This window comes from Cervus canadensis, chromosome 12 (assembly GCF_019320065.1).
Source record: "Cervus canadensis isolate Bull #8, Minnesota chromosome 12, ASM1932006v1, whole genome shotgun sequence".
NCBI classification, from domain to species: Eukaryota; Metazoa; Chordata; class Mammalia; order Artiodactyla; family Cervidae; genus Cervus; species Cervus canadensis.
In genome coordinates this window covers 22,297,187-22,315,380 of record NC_057397.1, presented here as the reverse complement: position 1 = coordinate 22,315,380, position 18,194 = coordinate 22,297,187, and the positions used below count along the sequence as shown (strand labels likewise).

General features: G+C 43.2%; 1 protein-coding gene and 1 non-coding gene across 2 annotated transcripts; one reads left to right on the top strand and one right to left on the bottom strand.

Annotated features, from left to right (window-relative positions):
- Positions 1-6,378: 6,378 nt before the first annotated feature.
- On the top strand, positions 6,379-7,670 carry MOS (MOS proto-oncogene, serine/threonine kinase). Its single transcript, XM_043484178.1, has one exon. It carries the CDS (start codon positions 6,521-6,523, stop codon positions 7,541-7,543), a length of 1,023 nt encoding a protein of 340 aa, XP_043340113.1. The 5' UTR covers positions 6,379-6,520; the 3' UTR covers positions 7,544-7,670.
- Positions 7,671-12,692: 5,022 nt separating this feature from the next.
- LOC122451556 lies at positions 12,693-12,856 on the bottom strand. Its single transcript, XR_006272453.1, has one exon. It is a non-coding gene; the product is annotated as a U1 spliceosomal RNA (small nuclear RNA).
- Between the last annotated feature and the right edge of the window lie 5,338 nt (positions 12,857-18,194).

The following is an 18,194-nucleotide window of genomic DNA, read 5'->3' as shown; positions in this document are numbered from 1 at the left end:
GCTAACACCCCAAGTGGCTCAGACATGCCTGGTGATTACCCTGTGATGGTTTTCCCCTTCCCAAGAGGGCCACAAGAATCGAGTCATCACAGTCCTGAAGAAGAAGGAAAGTACCCTGGAAACGTCTGAATGAGTGCAGAGCACAATTGGGAAGGACTGTTTTCAGGACATGCAGAGCAGGGTCTTCAGAATCCTCTCCCACAACCCAAAGTCTTCCCTGGCAGCTCGGTGGTAAAGAATCTACCTGACAATGCAGGAGACGTGGGTTCGATCTCTGGGTCAGGAAGATCCCCTGGAGGTGGAAATGGCAACCCACTCCGGTATTCTTGCCTGGGAAATCCCATAGACAGAAGAACCTGGCGGGCTACAGTTCATGGGGCCACAAAGAGCTGGGCATGGCTGAGCACACAGTCACATGCACAAGCCCACAGCCCACAGCCCAAACGTGAAAGAGCATGAGGGCGCCAGGGGACAGGACATCATCACAGCTGAACTCAGGATGTAGACGCACTAGGGAAGTTTATACTCCAAGTCCCTCTTACCGCCCTGGCTTTGCCAGAGGCAGGTCCCCTGGGGAGTGTAGAGGACAACAGTCTCTCTCTGGCTGCATAATATCTAGCGCTTCCTAACAACGCCTTGGTTTTCTTTTCAGAAATTACTTCTCCCTACAATGTTTCGTGGCCTGGTTGAGATAGTATATCCAGGTGCCCACTTTCCACAAGGGGAACCAAAGCTTCACATACTGTCTTTCCCCACACTGTGCCACCAGGAAGGGAGAGCAGTGGACGAAATAGACCTGCGGGTCACTCCATCCTGAGACGAAAATAATGACCTTGGGACACTCAGTCCAGCAACTGGCATTCTGGCCATACTTTTCTGTCCATATTGGTTCAGTGGTTCCTGTTTCCTGGTTTGTAGAAACGTCTCAGTTCTTCTCAGGTGGCGCTAGTGGTAAAGAATCCACCTGTCAATGCAAGAAGCATAAGTGACATGGGTTCTATCCCTGGGTCAGGGAGATCCCCTGGAGGAAGAAGTGGCATCCCACTCCAGTATTCTTGCCTGGGAAATTCCCTGGACAGAAGAGCCTGGTGGGCAGCAGTCCATGGGGTTGCAAAGAGTCAGACATGACTGAAGTGACTTAGCATGCATGCACGCTCAGGTCTTGCCCACTTCTGAGTATATTTCTTCAGGTTCTCAAGTCTGTGATCCTGCAAAATCTCTCCAATAAACTTCTCCTTGCTTAAGTTGGTTTCCACTACTTTGGGGAACCTAAGAAGCCTAACTAATACAGTGGTTAACCATGGATTATAGTAAATTGAATGAGGCTGTTCCTGCTGTGTCAGTGCTATGCCTCATTTTGTTTCTGTATTGAAAGATTATCCTAAATCCCCCTAATTTTTATAAGCTTTTATGAATCCAGCTAATGCAGACTTCTCTCCCTGAACACCACTGAAAGCAATGATAATCTGATGTATACACTCCCTACTTTACGTCATAACGTGGTGCCATGGAATTTAAGCTTATGTCCTACAGTAGATTCAACTATTATAATGACCCATCACATTGATAATATATTGATATGTTCATCTGTGCTCAGGTCCGTCCAACTCTTTTGCGACCTCGTGGACTGGAGCCCACTAGGCTCCTCTGTCCATGGGATTTCCCAGGCAAGAATACTGGAGTGGGTTGCCATTTCCTTCTCCAGGGGATAGTCCCCAACTCAGGGATTGAATCCACATCTCCTGCATTGGCAGGCAGATTCTTTACCACTAGCGCCACCATGGGGTTGTACATACATGGAAAGCAGAGTGTAGGTTAATTATGCAAGAAACTAACCAAATAATAGGAAAGTATAAGTTAAAAGTACTGGAAACATAGAATTGAACAGAGGACTACCTAAAACCGGAAGCCATTCAAAATGAAGATTTATAGTAATTTCATATCTTCTACCTTGCCTCCTGGACCCTGCTTCTTCTGACTTTAGCTGCTGTTGTTCAAAGTTGGAGCCACAGTTCCACTTCATCTGGATGAACAAGCTTGCTAATGTGCCAACTCAAATCCATTCCTTTTGGTGGAAAATGACACAAATTACAGAATGCCTGCTATCTCCTGTGGGGTCATCTGGGGCAAATTACGGGGGGGGCACCTCTTTCCTTGGGTTGGGCTGAATGTGGGGACCAATACCAAGGCCAGTTATTAATAACATCTAGTCATATAATTGGGCATTATCATCTGCAGGTGAGAGCTAGGTCATATGGGATTACACTCAATAGTGGAAGAGACTGTGCTATTCTTTTTTTGGTAATCTGTAAATTAATGGTCTTTGAAATGTGGTGATGTTAATTGGGACATATAAATCCCAAATCAGCCTCCAGTCAATTCGTCCACTGACACAGTTTATATAATACAATACTGTACTTCCCTGGTGGTACAATAGTAAGAACCCACCTGCCAATGGAGGGGACATGGGTTCAGTCCCTGGTTTGGGAAGGTTCCACTGTGGAGCAACTAGTCCACTAGCTTGGTGCTGCAACTACTGAAGCCTGTCTGCCCTCGAGCCTGTGCACTGCAACAAGAGACGTCACCACGATGAGCCCATGCACAGCAACTAGAGAAAGCCCGCTCAGAGCAACTAAGACCCAGTGCAGCCAAAAATAAAAAACAGACACATAAATAATTTTTAAAAAGTATACAGTGGTGATCTGATACATACAAAAGCCTGAAATCAAATGTTTCTGTGACTAACACAACATAGACATTTAACCCTTGGACAACTAGGGGTCAGGGACACTGACCCCCAAGCAGTTCAAAATCCGCATATAACTTTATAGTTGTCCCTCCATATCTGAGGTTTCACATCCTCAGATTCAACCAACTGTGACTTGTGTAGTATTGTAGAATATATGTACTGAAGAAAGTCCACATATCCATTGATACTTTCAAATCGTGGTGCTGGAGAAGACTCTTGAGAGTCCTTTGGACTGCAAGGAGATCAAACCAGTCGATTCTAAGGGAAATCAACCCTGAATATTCATTGGAAGGACTGATACTGAAGCTGAAGATCCAATACTTTGGCCACCTGATGCAAAGAGCCAACTCATTGGAAAAGATCCTGATGCTGGGAAAGGGGAGAGAAAGTTCTGATATAAGGTACTGAGAAAGTGGCCCAAACCTCAGTAAACACAGGGAGGGAAATATTGAGAGGAAGCCCTCCAGAAGGTTCTTTCTCCATTTCCTGCCTAAACATGGCCCACTGAGACTGTACCCCAGCTTCCCCATCTCAACAAGCCCTAAAGACCATCTAATAATTGGGCTCCTCCTCCAGACTGGAGGATTGGGGAGGGCATGAGTTCGATCCCTAGTTTGGGAACTAAGATCCCACATGCTGTGGGGCAACTAAGCCCACGTGGGGCAAGCAGAGAGTCTGGTGCCACAACAAAAGATCATGAGAGCCCAAGTAAACAAATACTAAAAAAAAAAAAAAAACCCAATCAAAATCCACACTATGGTATCATTTTTTAAAAAACGAACACAAAAACCCCCAAACCAATACTGTCTAATAGATCTTATTGGTATAATCCCATAATACATTTTTATGAGTTTCATAATGGCACCCCACTCCAGTACTCTTGCCTGGAAAATACCATGGACGAACGAGCCTGGTTGGCTGCAGTTCATGGGGTCACTAAGAGTCGGACACGACTGAGCGACTTCCCTTTCACTTTTCACTTTCCTGCATTGGAGAAGGAAATGGCAACGCCCTCCAGTGTTCTTGCCTGCAGAATCCCAGGGACGGGGGAGCCTGTTGGGCTGCCATCTATGGGGTAGCACAGAGTCGGACACGACTGAAGCGACTTAGCAGCAACAGCAGCAGCATAAATAATAATTAGCCGGCCCTGATCTAAGTAATTGGAACTCTCTTAATCTTCACATAAGAGATAGGTATATGATCCTGAGATAGGCATATGTTCTTCACTTTGCAGATGAGGAAACTTAGGGGCAAGAAACCCAGGCAATCTGGCCTGAGAGACTGAATATCCAGTTAAATACTCTTGGGCAGATCGGCAGATGATGGATCTAATGAACTTCCGGTGTGTGAATGGGTAGAGTACCACATTTTCATTATTACCTTATATTTTATGTAAATAATAAAGTCAAATTGTGAAGAATAAGTAGTTTATGCTATTTACTATCTTTAAAATAATAAAGATTACACTATAGAAAGTCACATCATTTTGCATTATGTGTAATGCTCAAGTTAAGGCACTCTACTGGCTCTCATTTGGCCAGTCTTCACAGCATTTCTGATATCATATAACATTTTCAGAGCCCTAGAGTGTAATTCCAACTATGTGACAGCCATGAACTAGATTCTGCAATATAGACTTATTATAGAATATAATTGTATTTTCTTACTCTATTCACTGTTACCTTTTCCATATTTCAGGTTTGACATATCTGTATTTTTACTATAATATTTAACAGTTTACATTTTTTAGATTTTTGTTGTTATTACTCCAGATAGTGTTAATTGCTCAGTCGTTTCTGACTCTTTGTGACCCCATAGACTGTAGCCCACCAGGCTCCTCTGTCCATAAATTCTCCAGGCAAGAATACTGGAGTGGGTTGCCAATGCCTTCTCCAGGGCATCTTCCCTGCTGCTGCTGCTGCTGCTAAGTCGCTCCAGTCATGTCCAACTCTGTGCGACCCCAGAGACAGCAGCCCACCAGGCTCCACTGTCCCTGGGATTCTCCAGGCAAGAACACTGGAGTGGGTTGCCATTTCCTTCTCCAATGCATGAAAGTGAAGTTGCTCAGTCGTGTCCGACTCTGAGCGACTCCATGGACTGCAGCCTACCAGGCTCCTCCGTCCATGGGATTTTCCAGGCAAGAGTACTGGAGTGGGGTGTCATTGCCTTCTCTGGGGATCTTCCCTACCCAGGGGTCAAATCCAGGTCTCTGGCATTGTAGGTAGATTCTTTATTGTCTGAGCCACCAGGGAAGCTCCATTACTCCAGACAGGGCTCCCCAAATTTAGAAGTTTATTTTAATGATTATCCTGATTTCTTAAATAAAAAGACTGAGGCTCAAACAGGTTAAATATTATACATGATATCACATGGTAAGTCACAGGGGTATAGAATAGAAATCTTATTCTAGGGTTCAGAAGACTTCCAATGGGTTATGTAAATGGACTGTTTATTAACATATCTTCTTGGAACAAATATACTTCAGAAGCATAGACCTATCATCAGAAAAATGTGTTCACACATCACCTATGTGTTCTAAATGCAGAAATAAAGTCAAGATAGAACTTTACCATTTGACTTTTCAAAAGGTAGATCCTAACATCTTCCTGTGGTTTTTCATGAACAGGGTGTTATTGTCGTTTTTTCCCCCAAAGGTATGAAATGAAAACTGTCTTTTTTTTTTTGATAAAAATTAGAACAGAGGAACTCATGGCTGAACAGCAAGATCCTGGATTTAATTTCAACATCTGATTTTCCACAGTATATGGAGGAACAGTATATGACTGTGACTCTTTTTATTTCTTCAGATTTTTTCCTCTCCTAGGATTCTCTCATATTCGTTATTATTTGATGCTCTGGCTGTGGCTCTGAATCATTTTCATTCTTTTTCCTCCTCTAACTCTGCTTCAAAACTTCTGTAACTTATTTGCTGTGAAGTCTAGAATCTCTTCTGCAAGTGAGATTACTGGGTGCGCCTGACAGCCATGGACCCCCAAGGACTGCTAAGGACTCCATATGTTGCTAAGAAGTCTTGCTAATTTGCTCTATCAGCTGAATGGGGTGTCAGAGAATTTTCCTTTCCCTTATAAACTCAGAGTGTTTGTGCTGTGACCTGTATCAGGGACTCCGTTTGGATCGATCACTTTCAGCTTACCATTTTTCATCCCTCTGTGAACGTTGCACCTAATTTTCCCTGTAATTGGTTCAACAAGTGTCAGCTGTTCATGTTTCAACTCTTTCTGCCAATAACTGCTGGAAGTGATTTAATGCAGCTGGAGAATAAACTGACAATCATTATAGCCTGCAAAGTGTGAAAAAAATTTCATTGCACTGTTGTGATCTGAGGACCGATGACGCCCAGTGGATGAGACTTGGAGGGTGTGGGGACTGGGGAGTGGGCGGCGGGAAGCCTGCTTTATAATAATTAAAGAACTTGTAGAAGAGGGGTGAGTCCTGGGGCAAGTTCAACTGTTTATCCGGTGAACCCTCTTCCGGGGCTTGTTTTATAAGACGTCACTGTAAGTGCCCAAGGGAAATGCCTTCATCTGAATGGGGTTGTGGTGCTGCCTGCGCTCAGACGGCTTCCCCAGCTGATAAAAGTCCTCGCTGAGGAGCCGCACAGATGTGGCTCCTTTGGGGAAGATGAAGGCAGAGGAGACAAACAACGGGGTGGAGCGGAGGGGTAGCAGCCAGTGATGCCTGCAGGCCGGCGGGGTCCCCTCTTCCAGGCCGGTTCACCTGCGCCCCCGCGGGGTCCGCGCTGCAGGAGAGATGCCCTCGCCCCTCCCGCGGCGCCCTCACCTGCCCGGCGACCTCTCGCCGTCGTCGGGGGACTCGCGGCCCTGCAGCAGCCCCTGCGAGCTCTTGGGGGGCATCCCGCCACGGGCCCCGCGCCTCCGGCGCCGGCTGGCCTGGTGCTCCATCGACTGGGAGCAGGTGTGTCTGCTACGGAGGCTGGGCGCGGGGGGCTTCGGCTCAGTGTACGAGGCGACCTACTACGGCGTGCGCGTGGCCGTCAAGCAGGTGAGCCGGTGCTCCAAGAACCCGCGGGCGTCGAGGCGCAGCTTCTGGGCCGAGCTCAACGCGGCCCGGCTGCGCCATGCCAACATCGTGCGCGTGCTGGCGGCCAGCACGCGCCCGCCCCCGGCTTTCAACAGCCTGGGGACCGTCATCATGGAGTTCGGGGGCAACATCACCTTGCACCAGGTCATCTACGGCCCCACCAGCTGCCCTGGGGACGCCGGCGCGCACCTGGGCTTGGAGAGGTGTCTAAAGTACTGCCTAGATGTGGTCAGCGGCCTGCTGTTCCTCCACGCGCAGAGCATCGTTCACTTGGACCTCAAGCCGGCCAACATCCTCATCAGTGAGCAGGACGTCTGCAAGATCGGGGACTTCGGCTGCTCCGCGAGGCTGGAAGACCTGCGGAGCCCGCGGACACCTCACCACCTGGGCGGCACCTACACTCACCGAGCCCCAGAGCTCCTCAAAGGAGAGCCCGTTACTCCCAAGGCCGACATCTACTCCTTCGCCATCACCCTCTGGCAGATGAGCACGCGGGAGGCGCCCTTCTCTGGGGAGCGGCAGCACGTGCTCTACGCCGTGGTGGCCTACCACCTACGGCCCGCCCTCCGGGCGCCGGTCTTCACCGACTCGGTCCTGGGGAAGACGTTGGCGGGCATCGTCCAGCGCTGCTGGGCGGCCCTTGCTCCCGAGAGGCCGAGCGCAGAGCTTCTCTTGGGGGACCTCCACGCTTTGAAAGAGGAGCTGGGAGGACTTGAGACTGGATCCAGATAAGCGTCTTTGTTTCTGATCATTTTTAACAAAGTGAAGATTTAGTGGGGGAAAAAATGATATAGGTAGGATGGATTCTTAGAAAATAAAGTTCCTAAAAAACTCTTTCCATCTCAAATGCTTTTTCTAAGACAAACCGCAGAGCAGTAGTGGTGCTCTTTGTCGTTATTTAGTCGCTAAGTCGTGTCCGACTCTTTTGCCACCTCATGGACCACAGCCGGCCAGGCTCCTCTGTCCATGGGCTTCTCCAGGCAAGAATACTGGAGTGGGTTGCCATGCCCTCCTCCCTGCAGTAACAGGTATTCCTGAATAAATTGTAACGAATGGTTGTCTGCAACCCAAACAAAGAGGACATCAGCTCATATCTCTTGTTTTCATTAAAATGGCTATTCTTTGTGATTGTTGTTGAGTCGCTAACTGGTATCTGACTCTTTGCTGACCCCGTGGACTGTAGGCCACCAGGCTCCCCATCCATGGGATTTTCCAGGCAAGAATACTGGAGTGGGTAGTCATTTCCTCCTCCAGGGGGTCTTCCTGATCTTCCTGACCCAGGGACGGAATCAGGGTCTCCTACATTAGCAGCCAGATTCTTTACCGCTGAACCACCAGAGAAGCCCCGTGGTGGTTTTAGGACCTACCTTATCTCCTTACAGGGTTATGTTTTGGTTTCACAGCTACTGTGCTTACTTTAACAGCTCCATGGTACTGCACTTTTTCAAATTTGCTATTTGTAAAACCAGGTTTTCCAAAACAGAACTGAATTAGAAAATGCCAGATTTTTTGATAAACTCAAAATAACATGCTCCATACCCACCACCTAAATCTAAAGTACTAACAGTTAATTCTTGTTCCCATACTAAATAAGTAAAAACATTTTTTAAAAAAAGATTAATTTTTCCTTCCTCTTCCAAAAACCTACTTGTTTGTAATGACCTTCACACATACAACTCTCGAATTGAGATAAATTTAGTTTTGTAGGAATAACATGTTAAATGATTTCTTGTGATATTTTGAACTTGTATAATTTTGCTAAAATACTTCTGAACTGGGTCCCTTTTCCAGTTATCTGCATAAGACAACAAGGAAAGATTACATGATGTGAGAAGAAATAATAACCTTGAGGAATAGTAAAATTTAACATTGGGATGGAGGAAAGCAGACAAGGAGAACCAGATTCCCATCCTAGAAATCAAGGCCATGGTTGCTGGTAGGTGGATTTAGAAGAATGAGGTGACTGAACCTGGTTTTTAGGACAAGGTTGACTTCTGTTCAGCAATAGCGCTTTCAGCAAGGGCTTGACGTAGGAGCTATTGCTGTTCAGTAGCTTAAGTTGGGTCCAACACTTTGCGATTCCATGGACTGCAGCACGCCAGGCTTCCCTGTCCTTCACTATCTCTGGGAGTTCACTCAAACTCATGTCCATTGAGTCAGTGATGCTTTCCAACCACCTCATCCTCTGCCACCCTTTCTCTTGCCCTCAGTCTTTCCCAGCATCAGGCTCTTTCCCAATGAGTCGGCTCTTTGCATCAGATGGCCAATGTATTGGAGCTTCAACATCAGTCCTTCTAATGAATATTCAGAGTTGATTTCCTTTAGGATTGCCTGGTTTGATCTCCCTGCAGTCCAAGGGACTCTCAAGAGTCTTCTCCAACACCACAGTTCAAAAGCATCAATTCTTTGGCACTCAGTCTTCTTTATGGTCCAACACTTACATCCATACATGGCTACTGGGAAAACCACAGCTTTGACTATCTGGACCTTTGTTGGCAAAGTGATGTCTCTACAATGTAGGAGCTGTGCTTGGACTTTAAAGAATGAAGTCACTGGACCAGGTCATTAGGGCAAAGTGGACCTGCCTTTAGCAACAGCACTTTCAGCAACAGCTTGATATAGAAGCTGTGCTTGGATTGTTAAGGCAGAAGGGAGAAGCAGAAACCTTCAGAGGAGGTGAGATGCACAGAAGTGTTTTGAGATTGCTGGTTTGGTTGAGTTTACTTTTAGGATAAAAGAAGTGAGTTTATCTGTGAAAGAATCAAGAGGAGACAATGATGACTGGTGAAGTTTTAAGAACTCGTGAAAGAAATGAAAAGGAATGCCAAGGAAAGAGACTGTGGCCTTGGAGAGGAAGAACATCTCTTTCTGGATGTGGGCAGAGTGCAGGATAACTGCCACCACAGATGAGACTTTAAGCAGGAGGAAGAGGGACTGGGGAAGTTCACATCTGTGGACTTCCACTCTCTTCTATTAAGAGAGATTGAGAGTAGGGGGTCTACAGAGTGAGGTGAGAGGTTAGAACCATTCTCCAGGGAAGCAAAAGGGAGCTGTCTACGACTGCATGGTATTGGTCCAGTGCTGTGGGCTCTGTCTACAAAGCTGGGGACAAACCAGCCACAGACCCATACCAACAAAAGCTTCCCTCTGTGCATGGTAGCAACAGGAGTTCATGGTAGGCATGTTTAAAATGCAATGGATTGAAGAAATTACAGAGGATCAGTTTTTATACCAGAGGTGTTAAAACAAGATTTGAACTATGCTGAAATGCCTTATTTCAGACAGACAAGCCATGGAAAGATACCTATTAAAAGCATTCTTAAATAAATTCTGGAATTCAGTTCCCCAAATGAACATGGTCACAGCTCAGATCCAAACATCTTCCCTGCTCCTGGGAACCACAGAGAGTGACACAGAGAAAAGGGGATAGGGACCTTGTAAACCCCATGGTCAGAGACACTAAGAGACAGAGAAAATGTACAGACTCCAAATGTCAGCAGTGATGCCTAATGACTGGAAGAGCTTGCCGGGAAAGAAAGCAGGGAGCCATGGCGGGGGGCTCAGGGGAGGACCTTGTCATGGCAGATACCAGAAGGACTTGCAAAAATACACGCTCTGAAGAGCAGGTGGCCATGCACAGGGCACAAGTTGAGGATGAAACTCCTGAGAACAGGGCTGAGATCATACAGAGCCAAGCTTACAAGAGTTATGAGAAAGCAAAAGAGAACAGAGAGTGTTGAGGAGGGTCTATCCACTGCTGAGCTCGGAAAGCAGGCAAATGAGAGGGTCACCGGGTATGGGGTCAGGAAACACAGGACAGGCACAGAAGCCCCCTGATAAGCACAGAGAAACGAAGAACTTGCCTAGGGTCACACAGCTAAGTGATTGGGCCAGAACCCAAGCCCTTAACCATTCTACTTCACCACCTAGAATGGTGGTGATGTCAGGGAATACCCTACTCTTGGCTTCATGATTTCAAATGTTTAAATGCATTTTATCTAATTCACAAAAGTCAACCAAGAAAATTGCTGTTGGAGGCATTACTTGGTACAACATTAGGATAGTGTCATTGGGGATGGTTTTTAAAGGGAAACAGAAAGGTATCTGACAAAAATAGTATGGTACCCAATGCTGATAGAAGGAGGTAGATACAGAGTGTACTTGGGCCTTACCTGGTGGCTCAGTGGTGAAGAATCCACCTCCCAGTGCAGGAGATGTAGGTTCACTCCCTGAGTTGGGAAGATACCCTGGAGAAGGAAATGGCAACCCACTCCAGTATTCTTGCCTGGAAAATTCCACAGTTAGAGGAGCCTGGTGGGCTACAGTTCATGGGGTTGCAAAGAGTTGAACACAACTTAGCAACTAAGCATGAATGAATTAAATGGGAGCAGACAGCTCAGTTTATTTCTTTTATAAAAAATCCTTTAATATGAAAGAGGAAAATAAAAAGAAAATGTTACCCTTAGAGATCTATAAAAGGAACTATTGGCTACTTGAAAAAAACAAGGTTCTATTTTTTTTTTAACCTAGAAAACAATATAGAGAGCTTTGAAGTTAAAGCTATGGTAATAATATAAATCAAAATTCATTAGGAAAATTGATACATAAATGCATTTCTCAGAAACCAGGAGAAAAGCAAAATACATTGAAAATAACAAGACAAGGCAATGGGAGGCTCAGTCTGGGAAGCCTAGGAAGAGAAAAACATGGAAAATAGGATAAAAGTATCAACAATTTAGGAAACAAAACTTTCCAGATAGAAAAGATTTAGTATTGATTTCCCAGACAATGAATGAAAACACTACAAGAAGGCATATCACCGTAAGATTTTGGAACAGTACGGGCAATGAGAAAGTCCTGAAACCTCCAGGAATTTTATTAAAAATCCAGATCACATACCAAAGATAAGAATCCTGGAAGATAATAGAGGCTACTACTTACAAAATTCTGAGGGAAAATCATTTCCAACTTAGAATTCTATACCCAGCCAAACTATCAACTGAATGGACAAGCTGACTAAAGACCTCTCCACACAGGCAAGGTCTCAAAATTTTACTTCTGTGCACCTTTTCTCAGGAAACTACTTGAGGGTTTACTCCACCAAAAGCAAGTATATAAACCAAAGAAGAAGAAAAAGAGAACATAGGATCCAGGACATCAGTACAATACAGAGACAAAGGGCAAAGCTGATGGTGAGTAAAGATCACAGGCAGACTGGAACAGGTCTGAAGACTCAAAGACAATAAAGTAAATGAATATCTGTGTTTGAATGGACTGAAAGAATACTTCCATAATTTGAAGAGTGTCTGGATTTAACTTAATGATGAGTACAGAGAAAACAAAGCAAATAAAACAGAAAGTTTATTAGCCTTTAGGGGGCATGAAATATTGGGCAACACAAGAAAAGCCAGTTTTCATAAGAAATGATTCAGTTCAAAATAGCCTTGTAGAGTTCTAATGATGTAATACAGTATGTTGATCTAATCGGAGCTATAACATAAAAATGATGAAAGGAAGAATGGAGAGGAATTATGACTATAGAGAACAGGAATAGGAGTGATCCTAATTTTCCAAAGAGAGAAGTCACTAAATAAAAACTGAAACTAAACAAATCAAGAAGAGTCTACGTAAGCACACTATTTAGAGGTGCAGACTTAGACAACAAAATTGATAGCAAAAAGTTGGGAGACTCTAAGAATTTGTGTGACATCCTAAGGGATTTGGGGGGCAGTGGGTGGGGGAAATAATTCTAGTGCAACTATTTGACTCTTTGATGTGCATGTATAACTGATGAAAATCAAGACTAGATTCAAAAATAAAAAGAAATTGAATGTGTGGCTAGGTCTTAGGAGAAGATGGATGATAGGGACATATTTTTTTTTAGGGGATAGCATGAACACAGTCCCCTACTACCACAAATTATGTGGTTGAGATTCCCACATTTGGGGAAGTCACAGAGGTCAGCACATCAGGAGTGCAATGGATGAGCCTCACCCTGGGAAAACTACCTTCCTGATCATGGTATCTCTCCTCCCAGGTGAGTATGATAGGGACATATTTTAATGTGGTTTTTCTATGAAAAGAATTTTAATAAACAAACAATATCAAAGTGATTGAACTAAATATTTTTTGATTATGCTGATACATGTGCATTAACTCACTATGAGTAATCCATACTTTCTTTATAATAGAGTAATAAAACACTACAGTCTCCCCCAAAAGACTAAAAGAAAAACACAAGCCACCCATTCAGCTAAGGAAAGCAGAAGCAGCTGAGAAGGACTGAGCTAAAAGCAAGACAGCTTCCTGAACACTGCTGGATAGGGCATCAGATTACAAAAAGGGAAAACCTAAAGGTCTATGGAATAATAGAGTGCAGCCAGAAGAAATTTAAAGGGAAAGGAGGGGAAAAAAATAACCTTGACAGAATAATGGCAGCCAATGCCAGAAGCCAGTCCTCTTACAGAGGAGTCGAGTTACAGAATCTCCCTGGCTTCAGAACTGGAAGTAGACCTTGCCCCTTTTAGGAACAGTAAATCTCATATTAGAACACACTATACTGTCCGTCTGACCAAATATTTGTCAAACACTCAGTAATTGTGACGTCCTTAAGAAATTTCATTTCTGCCACAAGATGAAGAGTAAGGATCTTTTTTAAAGACAGAAAAAATAACCTGTTTTCTCCCCTATTTCTAAAGTGAATGTCATGACAAGGGTCACACTGGTCTACTCTGGGTAGATCACGTGACCATCACTCATTGTCTCCTGGAATGTTTCTTTCCACAATTATTTCTGAATTTTCTGCTATTGTGTATTTCCCTGGTGGCTCAGTGGTAAAGAATCTGCTTGTCAATGCAGGAGATGCGGGTTCCATCCCTGGGTCGGGAAGATCCCCTGGAGAAGGCAATGGCAACCCACTCGTGCATTTTTACCTGGGTAATCCCATGGACAGAAGAGCCTGGCAGGCTATAGTCCATGGGGTCACAGAGAGTCGGACATGACTTAGCATCCAAACAACAACAACAGGTCCACTATCCAGTATTGGTTTTAATTTAGATTTAGATTTAATTTAGATTTGAGGACAACTTTTAGATTACATTTATCAGCATTCTTCCCACTGTCCATATTTTACAGATTTCTCCTTAGGCAACAAAAATCTAATTTTAAAGAAGTTTTTTTTTTTTTTTCCTAATTCTCTGAAGACGGTCCCAGAGTCAGATCTTTATTTGGAACTCACAACCGGGCAGGCACCTGATGAGAGTAGAGGAAACCCCATGATCGGTGTTTTATTTGTGAAACTGAAAATGAAAGTCACTCAGTTGTGTCAGACTCTTTGCGACCCCGCGGACTATACAGTCCATGGAATTCTCCAGGCCAGAATACTGGAGTGGGTAGCTGTTCCCAACCCAGGGATCGAATCCAAGTCTCCTGCATTGCAGGCGGATTCTTTACCAGCTGAGCCATCAGGGAGGCCGGTAAAGAGGCCCAAAGACCTCATGGAAGAGACCATTAAGAAGCTGGGGCTGTTATTAACAGCTGGCCCCCACCCACAATCCCTCTGCCTCTCCCCATCAAAAGGACACAACCGCAACCAGGAACAAAATGACTTCTCCTTAATTGGGAGGAACTGTTCAAATGGAAAATAAATTTACCCTGAAGAGGATATCAGGGTTGCCCTAGAGAAGGAAGGAGAAAGCTGTTTTGAGGCTCCTTTCAGGAATTTGCCCCTGGAGTGAGTGGAGGCTTTATGTGGAGTTGAAAGGAGAACACTGGAAGGAAGGAGGCGCCAGGGGGCGCTGCTGGCTCACTGCTGGGGTGCGCTTCTCCGTGCCTGCGAAGAGGAAAGTCCTCAAGGGATAGAGGGCAGCGGCCTGGGGAGGTGTCAGGACACTCACAGGACAGGCAGGCAGTGTCCCCAGCAGAGGGAAGGGGGTACCCGTCTCTCCTGACTGTAGCCATGTTTGGTGACTGTGCCGTCTGGGAAAGTCGAGGAAACCAAAGAGTGAATCAGTCATGCTTCTTGTTTTCAAGGAGCTTTTAGCCTACCACCAACAGTTTTACTAAAACTATATATATATATTTTTAAATAAATACTTTACATACCACATACCAAAATCATTTCCAGATGGATTAGAGAGCATCTGTAAAACTGGAGGAAAATAGAATCGAATAGTTAATACGAATTTGCAGGAGGAGATCTCCAAGTTTTTATAAAAGCAGTGAAAAAATGTATAAAGGAGATTGTCAGGTTTAATTATATAAAACTTACAACTTCTGTATATTAAAATGTGAATAAATAAAATATGAACAAGGGACTGAGAAAAATATTTAGCCAAAATGTGACTGGGAAAAAAGGTTAATTTTTTTTTTCTATAAAGAACACATAAAAATAAAACTAAAAAATTATCATGCCCTAATAGGGAAACAGAAAAAAATCTTGACAAGTCAATTCATAATAAAGAAAATACATTTAGGACACAAATATTAAAAAAAGGAAAATATCTCACAAGTACTGAAGAACTGCAAATTAAAAATAGTGTCTTAAAAATACATACCTGCACAAAATCCTTACTGCTAATGAAGTTGTGGCAAAACAGGATCTTCCATGCACTGCTGGTGACAGGATAGGATACAATAATTTGGAAAGTACTTGCAGTTTGGCACTGTATATCAAGATTCTCCAAAACATTTATATTCACTGATTCAATAATTATGTCTCTGGAAATCCATCTTACCAAATGCTAATTAAAACATAAAAGAAGCAGTTTGATGAACAGAATGTTCACTCAGGGCCATTTATTCTGGAGAAAAATTCAAAACAAGGTAAATATCCAAAATGATTAAATAAATTACAATACACAGTTGATTCAAAATGTTATGATGGTGGTGATAATATGAAAATACTTGTACTACATCATTAAGTGAATGAGGAAGAGTCTAAAACTTTGTATTAGTTTGTTACCTTTTAAAAATCAACACATTTTTCATAAAATATACAGACAAAAAGACTGAAAAGTTTTGTTTGTTTGGGGCTGGTTGTCTGGGGAACTATGAATGTTTCTTTTCTTCCTTTTTTAAAACTCTTCTCAAATTTCTAAAAATTCTTTATAACATAAACATTTAAAAATGAAAAGTCACAAAAGTCACTTGCATTTCTATACATTGACAATGAACAATCTGAAAAGAAAATCAAGAGAACAACTCCATTTGTAATACATCAAAAAGAATAAATACTTAGGAATAAACCTAACCAACGACATAGAAGACTTATACCCCGATAACTACAAAATGTTGCTGAAAGAAATTAAAGAAGATACAGATAAATAGAAAGACATCTCATGTTCATGGATTGGAAGACTTTAATATTGTTTAAAATGCCTATACTACTCTATCTACATATTCAACATAATCTCCATCAAAACCTCGATGGAAAATTTTCAGAAATAGAAAAATTCATCCTTAAATTCATAGGGTATTTCAAGGGACCTCTGATAACCAAAACAATTTTGAAGAAGAACAAATTTGAAAGCCTCACACTTCCTGTTTCAAAACATTACAAAGACCCAGTAAGCAAAAGAGCATGGTACTAGCATAAAGACAGAGAAATCGACCAATGGAATACAATAAAAGAGCCCAGAAATAAGCCCTCACTTACACTGTCAAATGATTTTTGATAAGGGTGCTGAGACCACTTAGTTGGGAAAGGACTGTCTCTTGACCAAATGGTTCTGGGAACTGGATACCCTCATGCAAAAGAATGACATGGGACCCTTATACTATATGCAAAAATTAAGTCAAAGTGGATTAAAATCTAAACATAAACCCTAAAACTATAAAATTCCTAGAAGAAAACATAGGAGGAAACCTTCACGATATTGGACTTGGCAATAATTTCTTGGATATGACACTAAAGGCATAGGCAACAAAAGCAAAAATGAACAAATGGGACTACACCAAACTTCAAAACATGTGCACATAAAAGGAAACAAAGTGAAAAGGCAACCTAGGGAATGGAAGGAATTATTTGCAAGCTGTGTATCTGATAACGGGTTACATTCAGGATATATGACAAACTCCTACAATTCAACAACTAAAATCAAATAACTTGAATTTCAAATGGGCAAAGGAATTCAGACACCCCCAGAGGAGATATACAAAGCATATGAAAAGATGCTCATTATCACTAATCATCACAGAAATGCAAATCAAAACCAAAACAAGGTATCACCTAACATCCATTTGGATGACTACTGGCAAAATATCCCAAAATATCAAGTGTTGAGGATGTGGAGAAATTGAAATGCTTGTGCACTATGGGTGGGACTGTAAAACTGTGCAGCAGTCTCTATTGAGTATTCTTTTTAATATTTATTTATTTATTTGGCTGCTTCAGGTCTTAGTTGCAGCACTCAGGACACTCAGGATCTTCACTGAGGTGCAGACTCTTTAGCTGTTATGCATGGGCTTAGCCGCCCCACAGCATGTGGGATCTTAGTTCCCCGACCAGGGATCAAACTTGCGTCCCCTGCATTGCAAGGCAGATTCTTAACTACTGGACCACCAGAGAAGTCCCCTCTATTGAGTATTGAAACAGTATTGAGGTTCCTAAAAGAAATGTAAAAAGAAACTACATGTGATCCAGCAGTCCCACTTCTAATATATATAAAAAGAACCGAAAGACAAACTGTGGTTATTCAGACTGGAGTATCTGGCAGACATTTCCTGGGGAATGAATGAAGTGAGCCCATTAACAAGGAAAACAATCAGTAGTCAGTTATCAATAATAAAAATCTGAGCTTCAGGCAAAAATTCGAACTATGGAAAACATGTAGCTGCCACCATGAACTTGAATCACAGCATCCCAATACATAACGACTTTACTGTAGTGATGTTAACAGATGTGACATTTTAAAATTATATAATCAAACATTTAGAAGAGCTGCATAAGCCAGTGAATCAATATTTTCCAAAGGACCAATGCACAATGTTGCAAAATTATGCACGAGTAAATGTAAAAGATCCATTCAAGGTACTAGTGTGTGTGTGTGTTAGTTGCTCAGTTGTGTCCGACTCTTGGCCACCCCATGGACCGTAGCCCGCCAGGCTCCTCGGTCCATGGAATTCTCCAGGCAAGAATACTGGAGTGGGTTGCCATTTCCTTCTCCAGCAAGGCACTAGAGACTGATGTTTTTTTAATGTAAGAGAGTACAAAAAGGTCAGGGATATGGTTTCAGGTTCCGACTGTAACTAATCTTTAAAAAAATATTACTGGGACTTCCCTGGCAGTCCAGTGGTTAGGACTCTGCTCTTCCAATGCAGGGGGTGCGGGATCAATCCCTGGTCAGGGAACGAAGGTCCCACATGCACGAGGTGTGACCAAAAA

Bases quoted from the DNA above. Each gene is read 5' to 3' on its own strand.
- MOS (XM_043484178.1), top strand. From the start codon at position 6,521: ATGCCCTCGCCCCTCCCGCGGCGCCCTCACCTGCCCGGCGACCTCTCG.